Source organism: Oncorhynchus mykiss, chromosome 14 (genome assembly GCF_013265735.2).
Source record: "Oncorhynchus mykiss isolate Arlee chromosome 14, USDA_OmykA_1.1, whole genome shotgun sequence".
NCBI lineage: Eukaryota > Metazoa > Chordata > Actinopteri > Salmoniformes > Salmonidae > Oncorhynchus > Oncorhynchus mykiss.
This window is the reverse complement of record NC_048578.1, coordinates 36179786-36199479: the sequence shown is the minus strand read 5'-3', so window position 1 is coordinate 36199479 and position 19694 is coordinate 36179786. Positions and strand designations below refer to the sequence as shown.

General features: G+C 43.7%; 1 protein-coding gene across 3 annotated transcripts in view; it reads left to right on the top strand.

The window, feature by feature from the left end:
* Positions 1 to 19694, top strand: part of LOC110510782 (probable E3 ubiquitin-protein ligase MID2) — a 233786-nt gene that overhangs the window by 179783 nt on the left and 34309 nt on the right. For all 3 annotated transcript variants that reach the window (XM_036943473.1, XM_036943472.1, XM_036943474.1), the window contains 3 exons: positions 7832 to 7980; positions 8537 to 8664; positions 10148 to 10291. In XM_036943473.1, the coding sequence (XP_036799368.1) occupies positions 7832 to 7980; positions 8537 to 8664; positions 10148 to 10291 (421 nt within the window). The remainder of the gene's footprint in view (positions 1 to 7831; positions 7981 to 8536; positions 8665 to 10147; positions 10292 to 19694) is intronic.

The window sequence follows — 19694 nt, the reverse complement described above, 5'->3', positions numbered from 1 at the left end:
GTGGCTAGTGATACATGTATTACATAAAGATGCAGTAGATGATATAGAGTACAGTATATACGTATACATATGAGATGAGTAATGTAGGGTATGTAAACATTATATTAGGTAGCATTGTTTAAAGTGGCTAGTGATATATTTACATCATTTCCCATCAATTCCCATTATTAAAGTGGCTGGAGTTGAGTCAGTGTGTTGGCAGCAGCCACTCAATGTTAGTGGTGGCTGTTTAACAGTCTGATGGCCTTGAGATAGAAGCTGTTTTTCAGTCTCTCGGTCCCAGCTTTGATGCACCTGTACTGACCTCGCCTTCTGGAGGATAGAGGGGGGAAGAGGCAGTGGCTCGGGTGGTTGTTGTCCTTGATGATCTTTATGGCCTTCCTGTGACATCGGGTGGTGTAGGTGTCCTGGAGGGCAGGTAGTTTGCCCCCGGTGATGCGTTGTGCAGACCTCACTACCCTCTGGAGAGCCTTACGGTTGTGGGCGGAGCAGTTGCCGTACCAGGCGGTGATACAGCCCGCCAGGATGCTCTCGATTGTGCATCTGTAGAAGTTTGTGAGTGCTTTTGGTGACAAGCCAAATTTCTTCAGCCTCCTGAGGTTGAAGAGGCGCTGCTGCGCCTTCTTCACGATGCTGTCTGTGTGGGTGGACCAATTCAGTTTGTCTGTGATGTGTACGTCGAGGAACTTAAAACTTACTACCCTCTCCACTACTGTTCCATCGATGTGGATAGGGGGGTGTTCCCTCTGCTGTTTCCTGAAATCCACAATCATCTCCTTAGTTTTGTTGACGTTGAGTGTGAGGTTATTTTCATTACAGTGGGTGTATTCATTACAGTGGGTGTATTCATTTCAGTGGGTGTATCCATTACAGTGGGTGTATCCATTACAGTGGGTGTATTCATTACAGTGGGTGTATCCATTACAGTGGGTGTATTCATTACAGTGGGTGTATCCCCTACAGTGGGTGTATCCCCTACAGTGGGTGTATCCATTACAGTGGGTGTATCCATTACAGTGGGTGTATTCATTACAGTGGGTGTATCCCCTACAGTGGGTGTATCCCCTACAGTGGGTGTATCCATTACAGTGGGTGTATTCATTACAGTGGGGGTATCCATTACAGTGGGTGTATCCATTACAGTGGGTGTATCCATTACAGTGGGTGTATTCATTACAGTGGGTGTATCCCCTACAGTGGGTGTATCCCCTACAGTGGGTGTATCCCCTACAGTGGGTGTATCCATTACAGTGGATGTATCCATTACAGTGGGTGTATCCCCTACAGTGGGTGTATCCCCTACAGTGGGTGTATCCATTACAGTGGGTGTATCCATTACAGTGGGTGTATCCATTACAGTGGGTGTATCCCCTACAGTGGGTGTATCCATTACAGTGGGTGTATCCATTACAGTGGGTGTATCCATTACAGTGGGTGTATCCATTACAGTGGGTGTATCCACTACAGTGGGTGTGTCCCCTACAGTGGGTGTATACATTACAGTGGGTGTATCCACTACAGTGGGTGTGTCCCCTACAGTGGGTGTATACATTGCAGTGGGTGTATCCATTACAGTGGGTGTATTCATTACAGTGGGTGTATCCATTACAGTGGGTGTATCCCCTACAGTGGGTGTATCCCCTACAGTGGGTGTATCCATTACAGTGGGTGTATCCATTACAGTGGGTGTATCCACTACAGTGGGTGTATACACTACAGTGGGTGTATACATTACAGTGGGTGTATTCATTACAGTGGGTGTATTCATTACAGTGGGTGTATCCCCTACATTGGGTGTATACATTACAGTGGGTGTATACCTTACAGTGGGTGTATTCATTACGGTGGGTGTATCCACTACAGTGGGTGTATCCCACTGGATGGAGAGGAGAGGAGAGGAGAGGAGAGGAGAGGAGAGGGGAGGGGAGGGGAGGGGAGAGGAGAGGAGAGGAGAGGAGAGGAGAGGAGAGGAGAGGAGAGGAGAGGAGAGGAGAGGAGAGGAGAGGAGAGGAGATGGGCAGGTTGAGGAAAGGAGTGGAGACGAGGGGAGAGGAGAGGGGCAGGTTGAGGAAAGGAGAGGAGAGGAGATGGGCAGGTTGAGGAAAGGAGTGGAGAGGAGGGGAGAAGAGAGGCGAGGAAAGGAGAGGAGATGGGATGGGCAGGTTGAGGAGAGGAGAGGAGAGGAAGATGGATATGAGAGGAGAGGTGACTGACTGTGCAGCAGAACCAACCGGATTATAGAGGCAGGGCTGTGCAGGGACCAGGGAGCTCAGACATGTGTGTCCCAAATGGCACCCTATTCCCTATTTAGTGCACTACTTTTGACCAGGGTCCATGTAGGGAATAGGGTTTAATTTGGGATGCAAAAAGGGAGAGGCAGTGAGTGAGCAGCCTGGCCGGGCCACGTGGTTTATCTTAACAAGCTTTCTCTCTCTCCCGCTCTCTCCCTCTCTCTCTCTCTGTTTCTCTCTCTCTTTTTCTCTCTCTCTCTCTCTTTGTGGAGACACAGTCAAGCTTTAATCTCTAACAGCGCAAACCAAAACAGAGTGAGCAGGCCGGGCTGGGCTGGACTGCGAGAGCCTTGTTCTCTCTCTCTCTCTCTCTCTCTCTCTCTCTCTCTCTCTCTCTCTCTCTCTCTCTCTCTCTCTCTCTCTAGCTGTATCTCTCTCTCTCTCTCTCTGTATCTCTCTCCCTCTCTCTCTCTGTATCTCTCTCCTTCCTTCCCTCCCCCCTACTATCTCTCTCGCTCTCTCTCTCTCTCTCTCTCTCTCTCTCTGTATCTATATTTCTCTCTCTCTCTGTATCTCTCCATCTGTGTCACTCTGTCTTTCCGATCTCTGTATTTCTCTTTCTGTGATGCTCTCTCTCTTTCTCTGCTCTCTCTGTATCTCTCTCTGATCTCTCTCTCTCTCTCTGTGTGTATCTATATTTCTCTCTCTCTATGTCTCTCTCTGATCTCTCTGTATCTCTCTTTCTGCATCTCTTTTTCCCTGCTCTCTTTTTGCCTCTCTGTCTTTCTCTGTCTGTCCTGTGTATTGCTGCTGTTGCTGCTTCTCTGTAAGGCATTGCCCAGGGCTCATCAACATTGAGGTCGCTCCAACCTCCACTCTCACCTGTTGCAGATGAGGTCTGTGGCCCAAATGGCATCCGATTCCCTATATAGTGCACTACTTTAGACCAGCGTCCAGAGGGCCCAGGGTATGTAGTCCACTATGGAACAGGGTGTATGGAACATGGTGTATGGAACAGGGTGTATGAAACAGGGTGTATGGAACAGGGTGTATGAAACAGGACAGTGTGTATGGAACAGGGTGTATGGAACAGGGTGTATGGAACAGGGTGTACGGAACAGGGTGTATGGAACAGGGTGTATGGAACAGGGTGTACGAAACAGGGTGTACGAAACAGGGTGTATGAAACAGGGTGTATGGAACAGGGTGTATGAAACAGGACAGTGTGTATGGAACAGGGTGTATGGGACAGTGTGTATGGAACAGGGTGTACGGAACAGGGGTGTATGTAACAGGGTGTACGGAACAGGGTGTATGGAACAGGACAGTGTGTATGGAACAGGGTGTATGGAACAGGGTGTACGGAACCGGGTGTACGGAACAGGGTGTACAGAACAGGGTGTACGGAACAGGGTGTATGGAACAGCACAGTGTGTATGGAACAGGGTGTATGGAACAGGGCAGTGTGTATGGAACAGGGTGTATGGAACAGGGTGTATGGAACAGGGTGTATGGAACAGGACAGTGTGTATGGAACAGGGTGTACGGAACAGGGTGTACGGAACAGGGTGTACGGAACAGGGTGTATATAACAGAATGTCATTTGGGATGCAGCCCTGGAGTGTTGCCCCAGCTCTTGTTCTGTGAATGATTAAATTATGTACACTAAATGTAACAATTCCAACTCAATATGAGACGAAGACGAGGCAACGAGGCACACACACACACTCTCAATCACATTACGACATGTGTGTGTGTCCTCCGACAGGCTGAATTGTCCTCAGTTTGAGAAAAATATGATGTTTAGTAAAAAAATATATGATTTCCATATTAAATGAATCCTCTGTACTTCAGTGCATTAAAATGTTCTTGTTGTCAGCAATCGGTTGACATGTGACTGAGCCATGCTCTAACAACAGATTATGAACACTACAAAACTCTTACCTAATCTCTATCCCAAATAACAGCCTATTCCCTATATAGTGTACTACTTTTTGTCCAGGGTTCATACGGCTCTGGTTAAAAGTAGTGCCCTATATAAGGAATAGGGTGTTATTTGGGATACAACTTATGTCATCTAAATATGTCATCTAAGTCCAGGCGGATTGTTCCATTGTAAGTAGTCCATGTCTGATGTTATCATGTTGATTATAAACCACTGTCATCATCATCATTATATAAGTCCTTCCAGGGCTGGTAACGGATCAAAACAGCTTCCATTCTTAGATATTTTTATTTGATTTATTTCACCTTTATTTAATTAGGCAAGTCAGTTCTTATGTACAATCACGGCCTACCCAGGGCCAAACCTGGACAACGCTGGGCCAATTGTGCCCCGCCCTATGGGACTCCCAATCACGGCCTACCCAGGGCCAAACCTGGACAACGCTGGGACAATTGTACCCCGCCCTATGGAACTCCCAATCACGGCCTTACCCAGGGCCAAACCTGGACAACGCTGGGCCAATTGTACCCCGCCCTATGGGACTCCCAATCACGGCCTACCCAGGGCCAAACCTGGACAACGCTGGGCCAATTGTGCCCTGCCCTATGGGACTCCCAATCACGGCCTACCCAGGGCCAAACCTGGACAATGCTGGGCCAATTGTGCCCCGCCCTATGGGACTCCCAATCATGGCCTACCCAGGGCCAAACCTGGACAACGCTGGGCCAATTGTGCCCCGCCCTATGGGACTCCCAATCACGGCCTACCCAGGGCCAAACCCCTATGGGACTCCCAATCACGGCCTACCCAGGGCCAAACCTGGACAACGCTGGGCCAATTGTGCCCGCCCTATGGGACTCCCAATCACGGCCTACCCAGGGCCAAACCTGGACAACGCTGGGCCAATTGTGCCCCGCCCTATGGGACTCCCAATCACGGCCTACCCAGGGCCAAACCTGGACAACGCTGGGCCAATTGTGCCCCGCCCTATGGGACTCCCAATCACGGCCTACCCAGGGCCAAACCCCTATGGGACTCCCAATCATGGCCTACCCAGGGCCAAACCTGGACAACGCTGGGCCAATTGTACCCCGCCCTATGGGACTCCCAATCACGGCCTACCCAGGGCCAAACCTGGACAACGCTGGGCCAATTGTGCCCCGCCCTATGGGACTCCCAATCACGGCCTACCCAGGGCCAAACCCCTATGGGACTCCCAATCACGGCCTACCCAGGGCCAAACCTGGACAACGCTGGGCCAATTGTGCCCCGCCCTATGGGACTCCCAATCACGGCCTACCCAGGGCCAAACCTGGACAACGCTGGGCCAATTGTGCCCCGCCCTATGGGACTCCCAATCACGGCCTACCCAGGGCCAAACCTGGACAACGCTGGGCCAATTGTGCCCCGCCCTATGGGACTCCCAATCACGGCCTACCCAGGGCCAAACCCCTATGGGACTCCCAATCATGGCCTACCCAGGGCCAAACCTGGACAACGCTGGGCCAATTGTGCCCCGCCCTATGGGACTCCCAATCACGGCCTACCCAGGGCCAAACCTGGACAACGCTGGGCCAATTGTGCCCCGCCCTATGGGACTCCCAATCACGGCCTACCCAGGGCCAAACCTGGACAACGCTGGGCCAATTGTGCCCCGCCCTATGGGACTCCCAATCACGGCCTACCCAGGGCCAAACCTGGACAACGCTGGGCCAATTGTGCCCCGCCCTATGGGACTCCCAATCACGGCCTACCCAGGGCCAAACCTGGACAACGCTGGGCCAATTGTGCCCCGCCCTATGGGACTCCCAATCACGGCCGGTTGTGATACAGTCCGTTTTTCATTTTTTTTAAATATGTTTTATTTAACCTTTATTTAACTAGTCAGGTAACAACAAATTCTTATTTTCAATGACAGCCTAGGAACAGTGGGTTAACTGTCTTGTTCAGATCTTTACCATTCCACCCAACAACCTTTCAGTTACAAGTCCAACCACTAGGCTACCTGCCACCCCAACGTGGAATGTTTATTGTGGAGTGTTTTCTATCCTCATATGTAGTCAGAACATGTAATTTATGTTATGTAGACTAAATCAAATGTAGTCTTACCAGTGACATTTTAAAAAGCATCTTGTTTTTACCACCAGTTACTGACAATTCCTTCGCATTACAGAAGCAACGAAATTCCTCTAAATCCCTTTCTTAAAGATTTTTCCCTGACGAAGGAAGTATTAAATGAAGCTAATTCAATGTGTCACATCTGAGCCAGGGGATGGACTGAAGATGAATAGATTATGTAGAATTAGAATTTAAAATGTTTGATTCTATTCCACTCATGGTCCCTGAGGGAATTATAACACTCTCCATACTAGGCCTTTCTCTCTCTCTCAGGGTGTGGGACTGTAGGTGATGAGGAAGCAGACTGACAGAGAGAAAAAGAGATGGAAGGAAAGAGAGAGAGAGAGAGAAAAACAACGGTATATTCTGGAAGGCGATCTATCTGAATACTTGGACATGACTGGTGTTTTTTTAGAGACGACACAACGACACACAGGATATTTGGCCCTTTTGTTTTGAACATCACATCCATAACAAACTGAGACAATATATATTTTGATTTGTTTAACACTTTTTTGGTTACTACATGATTCCATATGTGTTATTTCCATAGTTTTGATGTCTTCACTATTATTCTACAATGTAGAAAATAGTACAAATAAAGAAAAACCCTTGAATGAGTTGGTGTGTCCAGACTCCTGACCGGTACTGTAGATATACTGTATATGCGTTGAATGCCCATCTATTGTGCAACATATCCACAATTTAATACTATAGACAATGTGAGATGACTGCCTATATCCTAACCCTGCTAACATGAACTTCTCTTCTCTCTGTCCCTTGCTTGTGTGCCTGCGTGTTTACCTACCTGCCTATCTGTGTGCCTGCGTACCTGCCTACCTGTGTGCCTGTGTACCTGCATGCCTGCCTACCTTTGTGCCTGCCCCCTGCCTACCTGTGTGCCTGCATGCCTGCCTACCTTTGCGCCTGCGTACCTGCCCTCTGCCTACCTTTGTGCCTGCGTACCTGCCCCCTGCCTACCTTTGTGCCTGCGTACCTGCCCCCTGCCTACCTTTGTGGCTGCGTACCTGCCCCCTGCCTACCTTTGTGCCTGCGTACCTGCCCCCTGCCTACCTTTGCGCCTGCGTACCTGCCCCCTGCCAACCTTTGCGCCTGCCCCCTGCCTACCTTTGCGCCTGCCCCCTGCCTACCTTTGCGCCTGCCCCCTGCCTACCTTTGCGCCTGCCCCCTGCCTACCTTTGCGCCTGCCCCCTGCCTACCTGTGTGCCTGTGTACCTGCGTGCCTGCCTACCTGTGTACCTGCATGCCTGCCTACCTTTGCGCCTGCCCCCTGCTTACCTTTGCGCCTGCGTACCTGCCCTCTGCCTACCTTTGTGCCTGCGTACCTGCCCCCTGCCTACCTTTGCGCCTGCCCCCTGCCTACCTTTGTGCCTGCGTACCTGCCCCCTGCCTACCTTTGTGCCTGCGTACCTGCCCCCTGCCTACCTGTGTGCCTGCGTACATGTGAGTCTTGTTTGTTTGTTCTGCGTCCGTGCGTGCGTGTGTCCTGTGTGTGTGTGTGTGTTACCTGTCTCAGGTGATGAAGCTGCGTAAACTGGCCCAGCAGATGGCTAACTGCAGACAGTGCCTGGAGCGCTCCAGAGCCCTCATCACTCAGGCAGAACACAGCCTGAAGGAGAACGACCACGCTCGCTTCCTACAGACCGCCAGGAACGTGGCTGAGAGGTGAGACAGAAATCCCTCCTCACTGACATCTCTCTCTCACCCCTTAACTACCTCCCCTACCAGCCCCCTGTAACTAGCCACCAGGAACATGGGCGGGAGGTGGGATATCACATCCTTCCCGCCTGGGATGGGCTGTGTGTTTCGTTGGGAGGCTTTTAAGGTCAACAGAAAGGGAAGGATACTCAGAACACATTCTGCATGGTTGTTCTCTACTATTTCCAAGGCTTGTTATTCATGGACTCTCTCTGGAATGGAAGTCTCGTTCAGGATTTCAGGGTCTGCTGGATGTTTTAGGAATGAGGTTCTCTAGCTGATGGAGACAGGCTGGAATATGAAGGGTTAAACACAACAGGGCCTTGTCTGTCTGCGGCTGTGTCAGACTCACCCACACACTGATGTGTGCAGACAGAGGGCATCCTTGGTCTCTGCTCCTTCATCATCCTCCTGCTGATGTTCTCCAGTCCATACAATAGGATCTCTATGCTCCAGTCTGATACCTCTCCTTTCTTCTCTCCTCCCTTTCTTCCACCACCCTCCCCCTCCCTCTCTCCCCCAGGGTTGCCATGGCCACGGCCTCCTCCCAGGTGCTGATACCAGATGTGAACCTGAACGAAGCCTTTGATAACTTTGCCCTGGACTTTTCCAGAGAGAAGAAGATCCTAGAGGGACTGGACTACCTGACAGGTGAGAGGGAGCGAGAGGGAGAGGGAGAGAGAGAGAGAGGGAGAGAGAGAGAGAGAGGGAGAGAGAGAGAGAGGGAGAGAGAGAGAGAGAGAGAGAGAGAGAGGGAGAGAGAGAGAGAGAGAGAGAGGGGGAGAGAGAGAGAGAGGGAGAGAGAGAGAGAGAGAGAGAAATGTCTGGGGCTTTCACAAAGAATATAAGACAGGACCACTGTTGGCAAATAATGAACCTGTCTGTCGATCAATGTCCATCCTGCATGCCTCTGGAGGTGTTATATAGTTTTGTTGAAACACAAACGACCACCGGAAGACGTACAGAAGTAACGTAGAACAAATCTGACAAAAAATGTACTACACTTTGTGTTTAGTTGACTGGTACAATGCACATTGTCTGAAATGATGTCTAGATATTGATCTTTCCATTGTTGACACTGTAGCTCCCACCCTACACACTCAAACAGGAAAACATCTGTAGGCCAGGGGACTATCCAAATGAACTATTACAGCATTAAATAAAATTGGAAATAGGTATTTATATGAATGATCTCATGTGCTGTCCCTGTGGCATCATGTACACATCTATGAATGCTCTCATGTGCTGTTCTCTGGCATCAAGTACACATCTATGAATGCTCTCATTTGCTGTCCTCTGGCATCAAGTACACATCTATGAATACTCTCATGTGCTGTCCTCTGGCATCAAGTACACCTCTATGAATGCTCTCATGTGCTGTCCCTGTGGCATCAAGTACACCTCTATGAATGCTGTCATGTGCTGTCCCTGTGGCATCAAGTACACCTCTATGAATGCTCTCGTGTGCTGTCCCTGTGGCATCAAGTACACATCTATGAATGCTCTCGTGTGCTGTCCCTGTGGCATCAAGTACACATCTATGAATGCTCTCATGTGCTGTCCTCTGGCATCAAGTACACATCTATGAATGCTCTCATGTGCTGTCCCTCTGGCATCAAGTACACCTCTATGAATGCTCTCGTGTGCTGTCCCTGTGGCATCAAGTACACATCTATGAATGCTCTCGTGTGCTGTCCCTGTGGCATCACGTACACCTCTATGAATGCTCTCATGTGCTGTCCCTGTGGCATCAAGTACACCTCTATGAATGCTCTCGTGTGCTGTCCTCTGGCATCAAGTACACATCTATGAATGCTCTCATGTGCTGTCCCTGTGGCGTCAAGTACACCTCTATGAATGCTCACGTGTGCTGTCCTCTGGCATCAAGTACACATCTATGAATGCTCTCATGTGCTGTCCCTGTGGCATCAAGTACACCTCTATGAATGCTCTCATGTGCTGTCCTCTGGCATCAAGTACACATCTATGAATGCTCTCGTGTGCTGTCCCTGTGGCATCAAGTACACATCTATGAATGCTCTCGTGTGCTGTCCCTGTGGCATCAAGTACACATCTAGTATTGTTTTGAATAAATCCAGTCCAACACTAATCTATCCCTTGTTTGACCCTGTAGCTCCCAGTCCTCCTTCCATACGTGATGAGCTGTGTACTGCCTCCCACGACACCATCACAGTTCACTGGACGTCTGAGGACGAGTTCAGCGTCACCTCCTACGAACTGCAGTACACCATCTACACCGGCCAGACCAACTTCATCAGTAAGTACCTTCACAATACACCAGCCGTACACCACCCTGTTCACCATCTACACCGGCCAGACCAACTTCATCAGTAAGTACCTTGACAATACACCAGCCGTACACCACCCTGTTCACCATCTACACCGGCCAGACCAACTTCATCAGTAAGTACCTTGACAATACACCAGCCGTACACCACCCTGTTCACCATCTACACCGGCCAGACCAACTTCATCAGTAAGTACCTTGACAATACACCAGCCGTACACCACCCTGTTCACCATCTACACCGGCCAGACCAACTTCATCAGTAAGTACCTTGACAATACACCAGCCGTACACCACCCTGTTCACCATCTACCCAGTGTCGTGACGTGTCTATCATTAATGTGTTGACCGCTATTCATCGAATAATTACCTACTACGTTGAATAACTACTCAAATAAATTAATCATGTAACAATTAACTCATTAGAAATTTGGGGCACCACGGGAAGTGATGACTCGGCGATACACAAATTGGCAAATTGGCTAACTAAATAAACACACAGAAATACATAAACACACACACACACGGTATAGGTTATTGATTACTAACACAATGCAATGAAAACAGGTCCCTAGTGGACTGACCCGATATGACGACTTGTTACACAATGGAAAGGGGTGGGGAAAGATAAAGAGAGGGCGACACAAAAAGAGTGGACTTATCGTACATACATTTGGAAACTACGCTCACCGTAAATATGAATATTTAGCACCCTAACAACCACTCATTCGGATATGAAATGCAACATATATTTACGTTTCTCTGTCGTCTCTCTGTTGAACCCACTCGGTCCGTCTATGGGAAGTAGTTCGATGCATGTCTCTGATTGTCCACCAGAGTTCTGGAGTGTTCTTAGAATGGATACGTTAGAGGTGCACCGCACGTCGGTGAGAGGGACCTGTTCTTCCCTCATGTCTTTGGTCCTAGACTACATTACACGCAGAGCTGCAGACGGTGCATGTTATTGGTCCAGTCTTCACCTTCTTCACTCGTCGAGAGTTTTCAGAGGGTCTTACGGTTTTTCTGGTCTTGTAGTTTTAACCATGTCAACGCGTGGACCACGTCTTCACATTCTCTGGTCTGTATTTAAATTCTCTGCAAGTTATTGTAAGTACTCTGGCCTGAAAGGCGGTTCCATCATGTTGGACTACTGCATAATACAATTACCTACAGTAAGAAAAGATAGGGTTGGACTACTTTATAATACAGTAAGAAAATATAGGGTTGGACTATTTTATAATACAGTAAGAAGGGATAGGGTTGGACTATTTTATAATACAGTAAGAAGGGATAGGGTTGGACTACTTTATAATACAGTAAGAAGGGATAGGGTTGGACTACTTTATAATACAGTAACCTACAGTAAGAAGAGATAGGGTTGGACTACTTTATAATACAGTGACCTACAGTAAGAAGGGATAGGGTTGGACTACTTTATAATACAGTAACCTACAGTAAGAAGAGATATGGTTGGACTACTATATAATACTGTAAGATAGGGTTGGACTACTTTATAATACAGTAAGAAGAGATAGTGTTGGACTACTTTATAATACAGTAAGAAGGGATAGGGTTAGACTACTTTATAATACAGTAAGAAGAGATAGGGTTGGACTACTTTATAATACAGTAAGAATGGATAGGGTTGGACTACTTAATAATACACTAAGAAGAGATAGGGTTGGACTACTTTATAATACTGTAAGAAGAGATAGGGTTGGACTACTTAATAATACTGTAAGAAGGGATAGGGTTGGACTACTATATAATACAGTAAGAAGGGATAGGGTTGGACTATTTTATAATACAGTAAGAAGGGATAGGGTTAGACTACTTTATAATACAGTAAGAAGGGATAGGGTTGGACTACTTTATAATACAGTAAGAAGAGATAGGGTTGGACTACTTTATAATACAGTAAGAAGAGATAGGGTTGGACTACTTTATAATACAGTAAGAAGAGAGGGTTGGACTACTATATAATACTGTAACCTACAGTAAGAAGAGATAGGGTTGGACTACTTTATAATACAGTAAGAAGAGAGGGTTGGACTACTATATAATACAGTAAGAAGAGAGGGTTGGACTACTATATAATACAGTAAGAAGAGAGGGTTGGACTACTATATAATACTGTAACCTACAGTAAGAAGAGATAGGGTTGGACTACTTTATAATACAGTAAGAAGGGATAGGGTTGGACTACTTTATAATACAGTAAGAAGAGATAGGGTTGGACTACTTTATAATACAGTAACCTACAGTAAGAAGAGATAGGGTTGGACTACTTTATAATACAGTAAGAAGGGATAGGGTTGGACTACTTTATAATACAGTAAGAAGGGATAGGGTTGGACTACTTTATAATACAGTAAGAAGAGATAGGGTTGGACTACTTTATAATACAGTAACCTACAGTAAGAAGGGATAGGGTTGGACTACTTCATAATACAGTAAGAAGAGATAGGGTTGGACTACTTTATATAACACTGAATGTTGCTGGTTTGCACTCTATCCCGTTATGGAACAGCCATATTTTAGTAACAGCTTTGTAATGCCATGCAGTTACTGTACTGACATCAAGATAACATGTCATTTGGGAACATCAGCTGTTCCAGTTTGTCTGTATCACCATTTATGGACTATAGTTCCTTGAGTGAGTGGACTGGGTGACACTTTTGAGGGGCATGTAGGAGAGGAGTGAAGAGGAGATTTGCTGAAGTGTAGAGCAGAGGAGATAATAGCAGGTATAGGCCTAGCAGATAATGTCAGCCTGCCATAGCAGGACACAGGAGGATGAACTGACAGTAGAGTGGGAGAACATAGTAGGATGAACTGACAGTAGAGTGGGAGAACATAGTAGGATGAACTGACAGTATAGTGGGAGAACATAGTAGGATGAACTGACTGTAGAGTGGGAGAACATAGTAGGATGAACTGACAGTAGAGTGGGAGAACATAGTAGGATGAACTGACAGTATAGTGGGAGAACATAGTAGGATGAACTGACAGTAGAGTTGGAGAACATAGTAGGATGAACTGACAGTAGAGTGGGAGAACATAGTAGGATGAACTGACAGTAGAGTGGGAGAACATTGTAGGATGAACTGACAGTATAGTGGGAGAACATAGTAGGATAAACTGACAGTAGAGTGGGAGAACATTGTAGGATGAACTGACAGTAGAGTGGGAGGACATTGTAGGATGAACTGACAGTAGAGTGGGAGAACATAGTAGGATGAACTGACAGTAGAGTGGGAGAACATAGTAGGATGAACTGACAGTAGAGTGGGAGAACATAGTAGGATGAACTGACAGTAGAGTGGGAGAACATAGTAGGATGAACTGACAGTATAGTGGGAGAACATAGTAGGATGAACTGACTGTAGAGTGGGAGAACATAGCAGGATGAACTGACAGTAGAGTGGGAGAACATAGTAGGATGAACTGACAGTATAGTGGGAGAACATAGTAGGATGAACTGACAGTAGAGTGGGAGAACATAGTAGGATGAACTGACAGTAGAGTGGGAGAACATAGTAGGATGAACTGACAGTAGAGTGGGAGAACATTGTAGGATGAACTGACAGTATAGTGGGAGAACATAGTAGGATAAACTGACAGTAGAGTGGGAGAACATTGTAGGATGAACTGACAGTAGAGTGGGAGGACATTGTAGGATGAACTGACAGTAGAGTGGGAGAACATAGTAGGATGAACTGACAGTAGAGTGGGAGAACATAGTAGGATGAACTGACAGTAGAGTGGGAGAACATAGTAGGATGAACTGACAGTATAGTGGGAGAACATAGTAGGATGAACTGACTGTAGAGTGGGAGAACATAGCAGGATGAACTGACAGTAGAGTGGGAGAACATAGTAGGATGAACTGACAGTAGAGTGGGAGAACATAGTAGGATGAACTGACAGTAGAGTGGGAGAACATTGTAGGATGAACTGACAGTATAGTGGGAGAACATAGTAGGATGAACTGACAGTAGAGTGGGAGAACATTGTAGGATGAACTGACAGTATAGTGGGAGAACATAGTAGGATGAACTGACAGTAGAGTGGGAGAACATAGTAGGATAAACTGACAGTAGAGTGGGAGAACATAGTAGGATAAACTGACAGTATAGTGGGAGAACATAGTAGGATGAACTGACAGTAGAGTGGGAGAACATAGTAGGATAAACTGACAGTATAGTGGGAGAACATAGTAGGATGAACTGACAGTAGAGTGGGAGAACATAGTAGGATAAACTGACAGTAGAGTGGGAGAACATAGTAGGATGAACTGACAGTAGAGTGGGAGAACATAGTAGGATGAACTGACAGTAGAGTGGGAGAACATAGTAGGATGAACTGACAGTAGAGTGGGAGAACATAGTAGGATGAACTGACAGTAGAGTGGGAGAACATAGTAGGATGAACTGACAGTAGAGTGGGAGAACATAGTAGGATAAACTGACAGTAGAGTGGGAGGACACGGGAGGAATAGCTGTCAGTAGAGTGCCACTCTCACATGTGGAGCTGGATGGCCCTGGGACAGATTGGAGTATCCTGACACATACAGTTGAAGTGGGAAGTTTACATACACTTAGGTTGGAGTCATTAAAACTAGTTTACATACACTCAGGTTGGAGTCATTAAAACTAGTTTACATACACTTAGGTTGGAGTCATTAAAACTAGTTTACATACACTTAGGTTGGAGTCATTAAAACTAGTTTACATACACTTAGGTTGGAGTCATTAAAACTAGTTTACATACACTTAGGTTGGAGTCATTAAAACTAGTTTACATACACTTAGGTTGGAGTCATTAAAACTAGTTTACATACACTTAGGTTGGAGTCATTAAAACTAGTTTACATACACTTAGGTTGGAGTCATTAAAACTAGTTTACATACACTTAGGTTGGAGTCATTAAAACTAGTTTACATACACTTAGGTTGGAGTCATTAAAACTAGTTTACATACACTTAGGTTGGAGTCATTAAAACTAGTTTACATACACTTAGGTTGGAGTCATTAAAACTAGTTTACATACACTTAGGTTGGAGTCATTAAAACTAGTTTACATACACTTAGGTTGGAGTCATTAAAACTAGTTTACATACACTTAGGTTGGAGTCATTAAAACTAGTTTACATACACTTAGGTTGGAGTCATTAAAACTAGTTTACATACACTTAGGTTGGAGTCATTAAAACTAGTTTACATACACTTAGGTTGGAGTCATTAAAACTAGTTTACATACACTTAGGTTGGAGTCATTAAAACTAGTTTACATACACTTAGGTTGGAGTCATTAAAACTAGTTTACATACACTTAGGTTGGAGTCATTAAAACTAGTTTACATACACTTAGGTTGGAGTCATTAAAACTAGTTTACATACACTTAGGTTGGAGTCATTAAAACTAGTTTACATACACTTAGGTTGGAGTCATTAAAACTAGTTTACATACACTTAGGTTGGAGTCATTAAAACTAGTTTACATACACTTAGGTTGGAGTCATTAAAACTAGTTTACATACACTTAGGTTGGAGTCATTAAAACTAGTTTACATACACTTAGGTTGGAGTCATTAAAACTAGTTTACATACACTTAGGTTGGAGTCATTAAAACTAGTTTACATCCACTTAGGTTGGAGTCATTAAAACTAGTTTACATACACTTAGGTTGGAGTCATTAAAACTAGTTTACATACACTTAGGTTGGAGTCATTAAAACTAGTTTACATCCACTTAGGTTGGAGTCATTAAAACTAGTTTACATACACTTAGGTTGGAGTCATTAAAACTAGTTTACATACACTTAGGTTGGAGTCATTAAAACTAGTTTACATACACTTAGGTTGGAGTCATTAAAACTAGTTTACATACACTTAGGTTGGAGTCATTAAAACTAGTTTACATCCACTTAGGTTGGAGTCATTAAAACTAGTTTACATACACTTAGGTTGGAGTCATTAAAACTAGTTTACATCCACTCAGGTTGGAGTCATTAAAACTAGTTTACACACACTTAGGTTGGAGTCATTAAAACTAGTTTACATACACTTAGGTTGGAGTCATTAAAACTAGTTTACATACACTTAGGTTGGAGTCATTAAAACTAGTTTACATACACTTAGGTTGGAGTCATTAAAACTAGTTTACATCCACTTAGGTTGGAGTCATTAAAACTAGTTTACATACACTTAGGTTGGAGTCATTAAAACTAGTTTACATACACTTAGGTTGGAGTCATTAAAACTAGTTTACATACACTTAGGTTGGAGTCATTAAAACTAGTTTACATACACTTAGGTTGGAGTCATTAAAACTAGTTTACATACACTTAGGTTGGAGTCATTAAAACTAGTTTACATACACTTAGGTTGGAGTCATTAAAACTAGTTTACATACACTTAGGTTGGAGTCATTAAAACTAGTTTACATACACTTAGGTTGGAGTCATTAAAACTAGTTTACATACACTTAGGTTGGAGTCATTAAAACTAGTTTACATACACTTAGGTTGGAGTCATTAAAACTAGTTTACATACACTTAGGTTGGAGTCATTAAAACTAGTTTACATACACTTAGGTTGGAGTCATTAAAACTAGTTTACATACACTTAGGTTGGAGTCATTAAAACTAGTTTACATACACTTAGGTTGGAGTCATTAAAACTAGTTTACATACACTTAGGTTGGAGTCATTAAAACTAGTTTACATACACTTAGGTTGGAGTCATTAAAACTAGTTTACATACACTTAGGTTGGAGTCATTAAAACTAGTTTACATACACTTAGGTTGGAGTCATTAAAACTAGTTTACATACACTTAGGTTGGAGTCATTAAAACTAGTTTACATACACTTAGGTTGGAGTCATTAAAACTAGTTTACATACACTTAGGTTGGAGTCATTAAAACTAGTTTACATACACTTAGGTTGGAGTCATTAAAACTAGTTTACATACACTTAGGTTGGAGTCATTAAAACTAGTTTACATACACTTAGGTTGGAGTCATTAAAACTAGTTTACATACACTTAGGTTGGAGTCATTAAAACTAGTTTACATACACTTAGGTTGGAGTCATTAAAACTAGTTTACATACACTTAGGTTGGAGTCATTAAAACTAGTTTACATACACTTAGGTTGGAGTCATTAAAACTAGTTTACATACACTTAGGTTGGAGTCATTAAAACTAGTTTACATACACTTAGGTTGGAGTCATTAAAACTAGTTTACATACACTTAGGTTGGAGTCATTAAAACTAGTTTACATACACTTAGGTTGGAGTCATTAAAACTAGTTTACATACACTTAGGTTGGAGTCATTAAAACTAGTTTACATCCACTTAGGTTGGAGTCATTAAAACTAGTTTACATACACTTAGGTTGGAGTCATTAAAACTAGTTTACATCCACTTAGGTTGGAGTCATTAAAACTAGTTTACATACACTTAGGTTGGAGTCATTAAAACTAGTTTACATACACTTAGGTTGGAGTCATTAAAACTAGTTTACATACACTTAGGTTGGAGTCATTAAAACTAGTTTACATACACTTAGGTTGGAGTCATTAAAACTAGTTTACATCCACTTAGGTTGGAGTCATTAAAACTAGTTTACATACACTTAGGTTGGAGTCATTAAAACTAGTTTACATCCACTCAGGTTGGAGTCATTAAAACTAGTTTACACACACTTAGGTTGGAGTCATTAAAACTAGTTTACATACACTTAGGTTGGAGTCATTAAAACTAGTTTACATACACTTAGGTTGGAGTCATTAAAACTAGTTTACATACACTTAGGTTGGAGTCATTAAAACTAGTTTACATCCACTTAGGTTGGAGTCATTAAAACTAGTTTACATACACTTAGGTTGGAGTCATTAAAACTAGTTTACATACACTTAGGTTGGAGTCATTAAAACTAGTTTACATACACTTAGGTTGGAGTCATTAAAACTAGTTTACATACACTTAGGTTGGAGTCATTAAAACTAGTTTACATACACTTAGGTTGGAGTCATTAAAACTAGTTTACATACACTTAGGTTGGAGTCATTAAAACTAGTTTACATACACTTAGGTTGGAGTCATTAAAACTAGTTTACATACACTTAGGTTGGAGTCATTAAAACTAGTTTACATACACTTAGGTTGGAGTCATTAAAACTAGTTTACATACACTTAGGTTGGAGTCATTAAAACTAGTTTACATACACTTAGGTTGGAGTCATTAAAACTAGTTTACATACACTTAGGTTGGAGTCATTAAAACTAGTTTACATACACTTAGGTTGGAGTCATTAAAACTAGTTTACATACACTTAGGTTGGAGTCATTAAAACTAGTTTACATACACTTAGGTTGGAGTCATTAAAACTAGTTTACATACACTTAGGTTGGAGTCATTAAAACTAGTTTACATACACTTAGGTTGGAGTCATTAAAACTAGTTTACATACACTTAGGTTGGAGTCATTAAAACTAGTTTACATACACTTAGGTTGGAGTCATTAAAACTAGTTTACATACACTTAGGTTGGAGTCATTAAAACTAGTTTACATACACTTAGGTTGGAGTCATTAAAACTAGTTTACATACACTTAGGTTGGAGTCATTAAAACTAGTTTACATACACTTAGGTTGGAGTCATTAAAACTAGTTTACATACACTTAGGTTGGAGTCATTAAAACTAGTTTACATACACTTAGGTTGGAGTCATTAAAACTAGTTTACATACACTTAGGTTGGAGTCATTAAAACTCGTTTACATACACTTAGGTTGGAGTCATTAAAACTCGTTTTTCAACCACTCCACAAATTTCTTGTTAACAAATTATAGTTTTGGCAAGTTGGTTAGGACTTTTACTTTGTGCATGACACAAGTAATGTTTCAAACAATTGTTTTCAGACAGATTATTTCACTGTATCACAATTCCAGTGGGTCAGAAGTTTACATACAATAAGTTGACTGTGCCTTTAAACAGCTTGAAAAATTCCAGAAAATGATGTCATGGCTTTAGAAGCTTCTGATAGGCTAACTGACATCATTTGAGTCAACTGGAGGTGTACCTGTGGATGTATTTTAAGGCCTACCTTCAAACTCAGTGCCTCTTTGCTTGGCATCATGGGAAAAGCAAAAGAAATCAGCCAAGACCCCAGAAAGAAAATGTAGACCTCCAAAAGTCTGGCTCATCCTTGGGAGCAATTTCAAAACACCTGAAGGTACCACGTTCATCTGTACAAACAATAGTACGCAAGTATAAACACGCAGCCTTCATACCGCTCCTAGAGATGAACGTACTTTGGTGCGAAAAGTGCAAATCAATCCTAGAACAACAGCAAAGGAC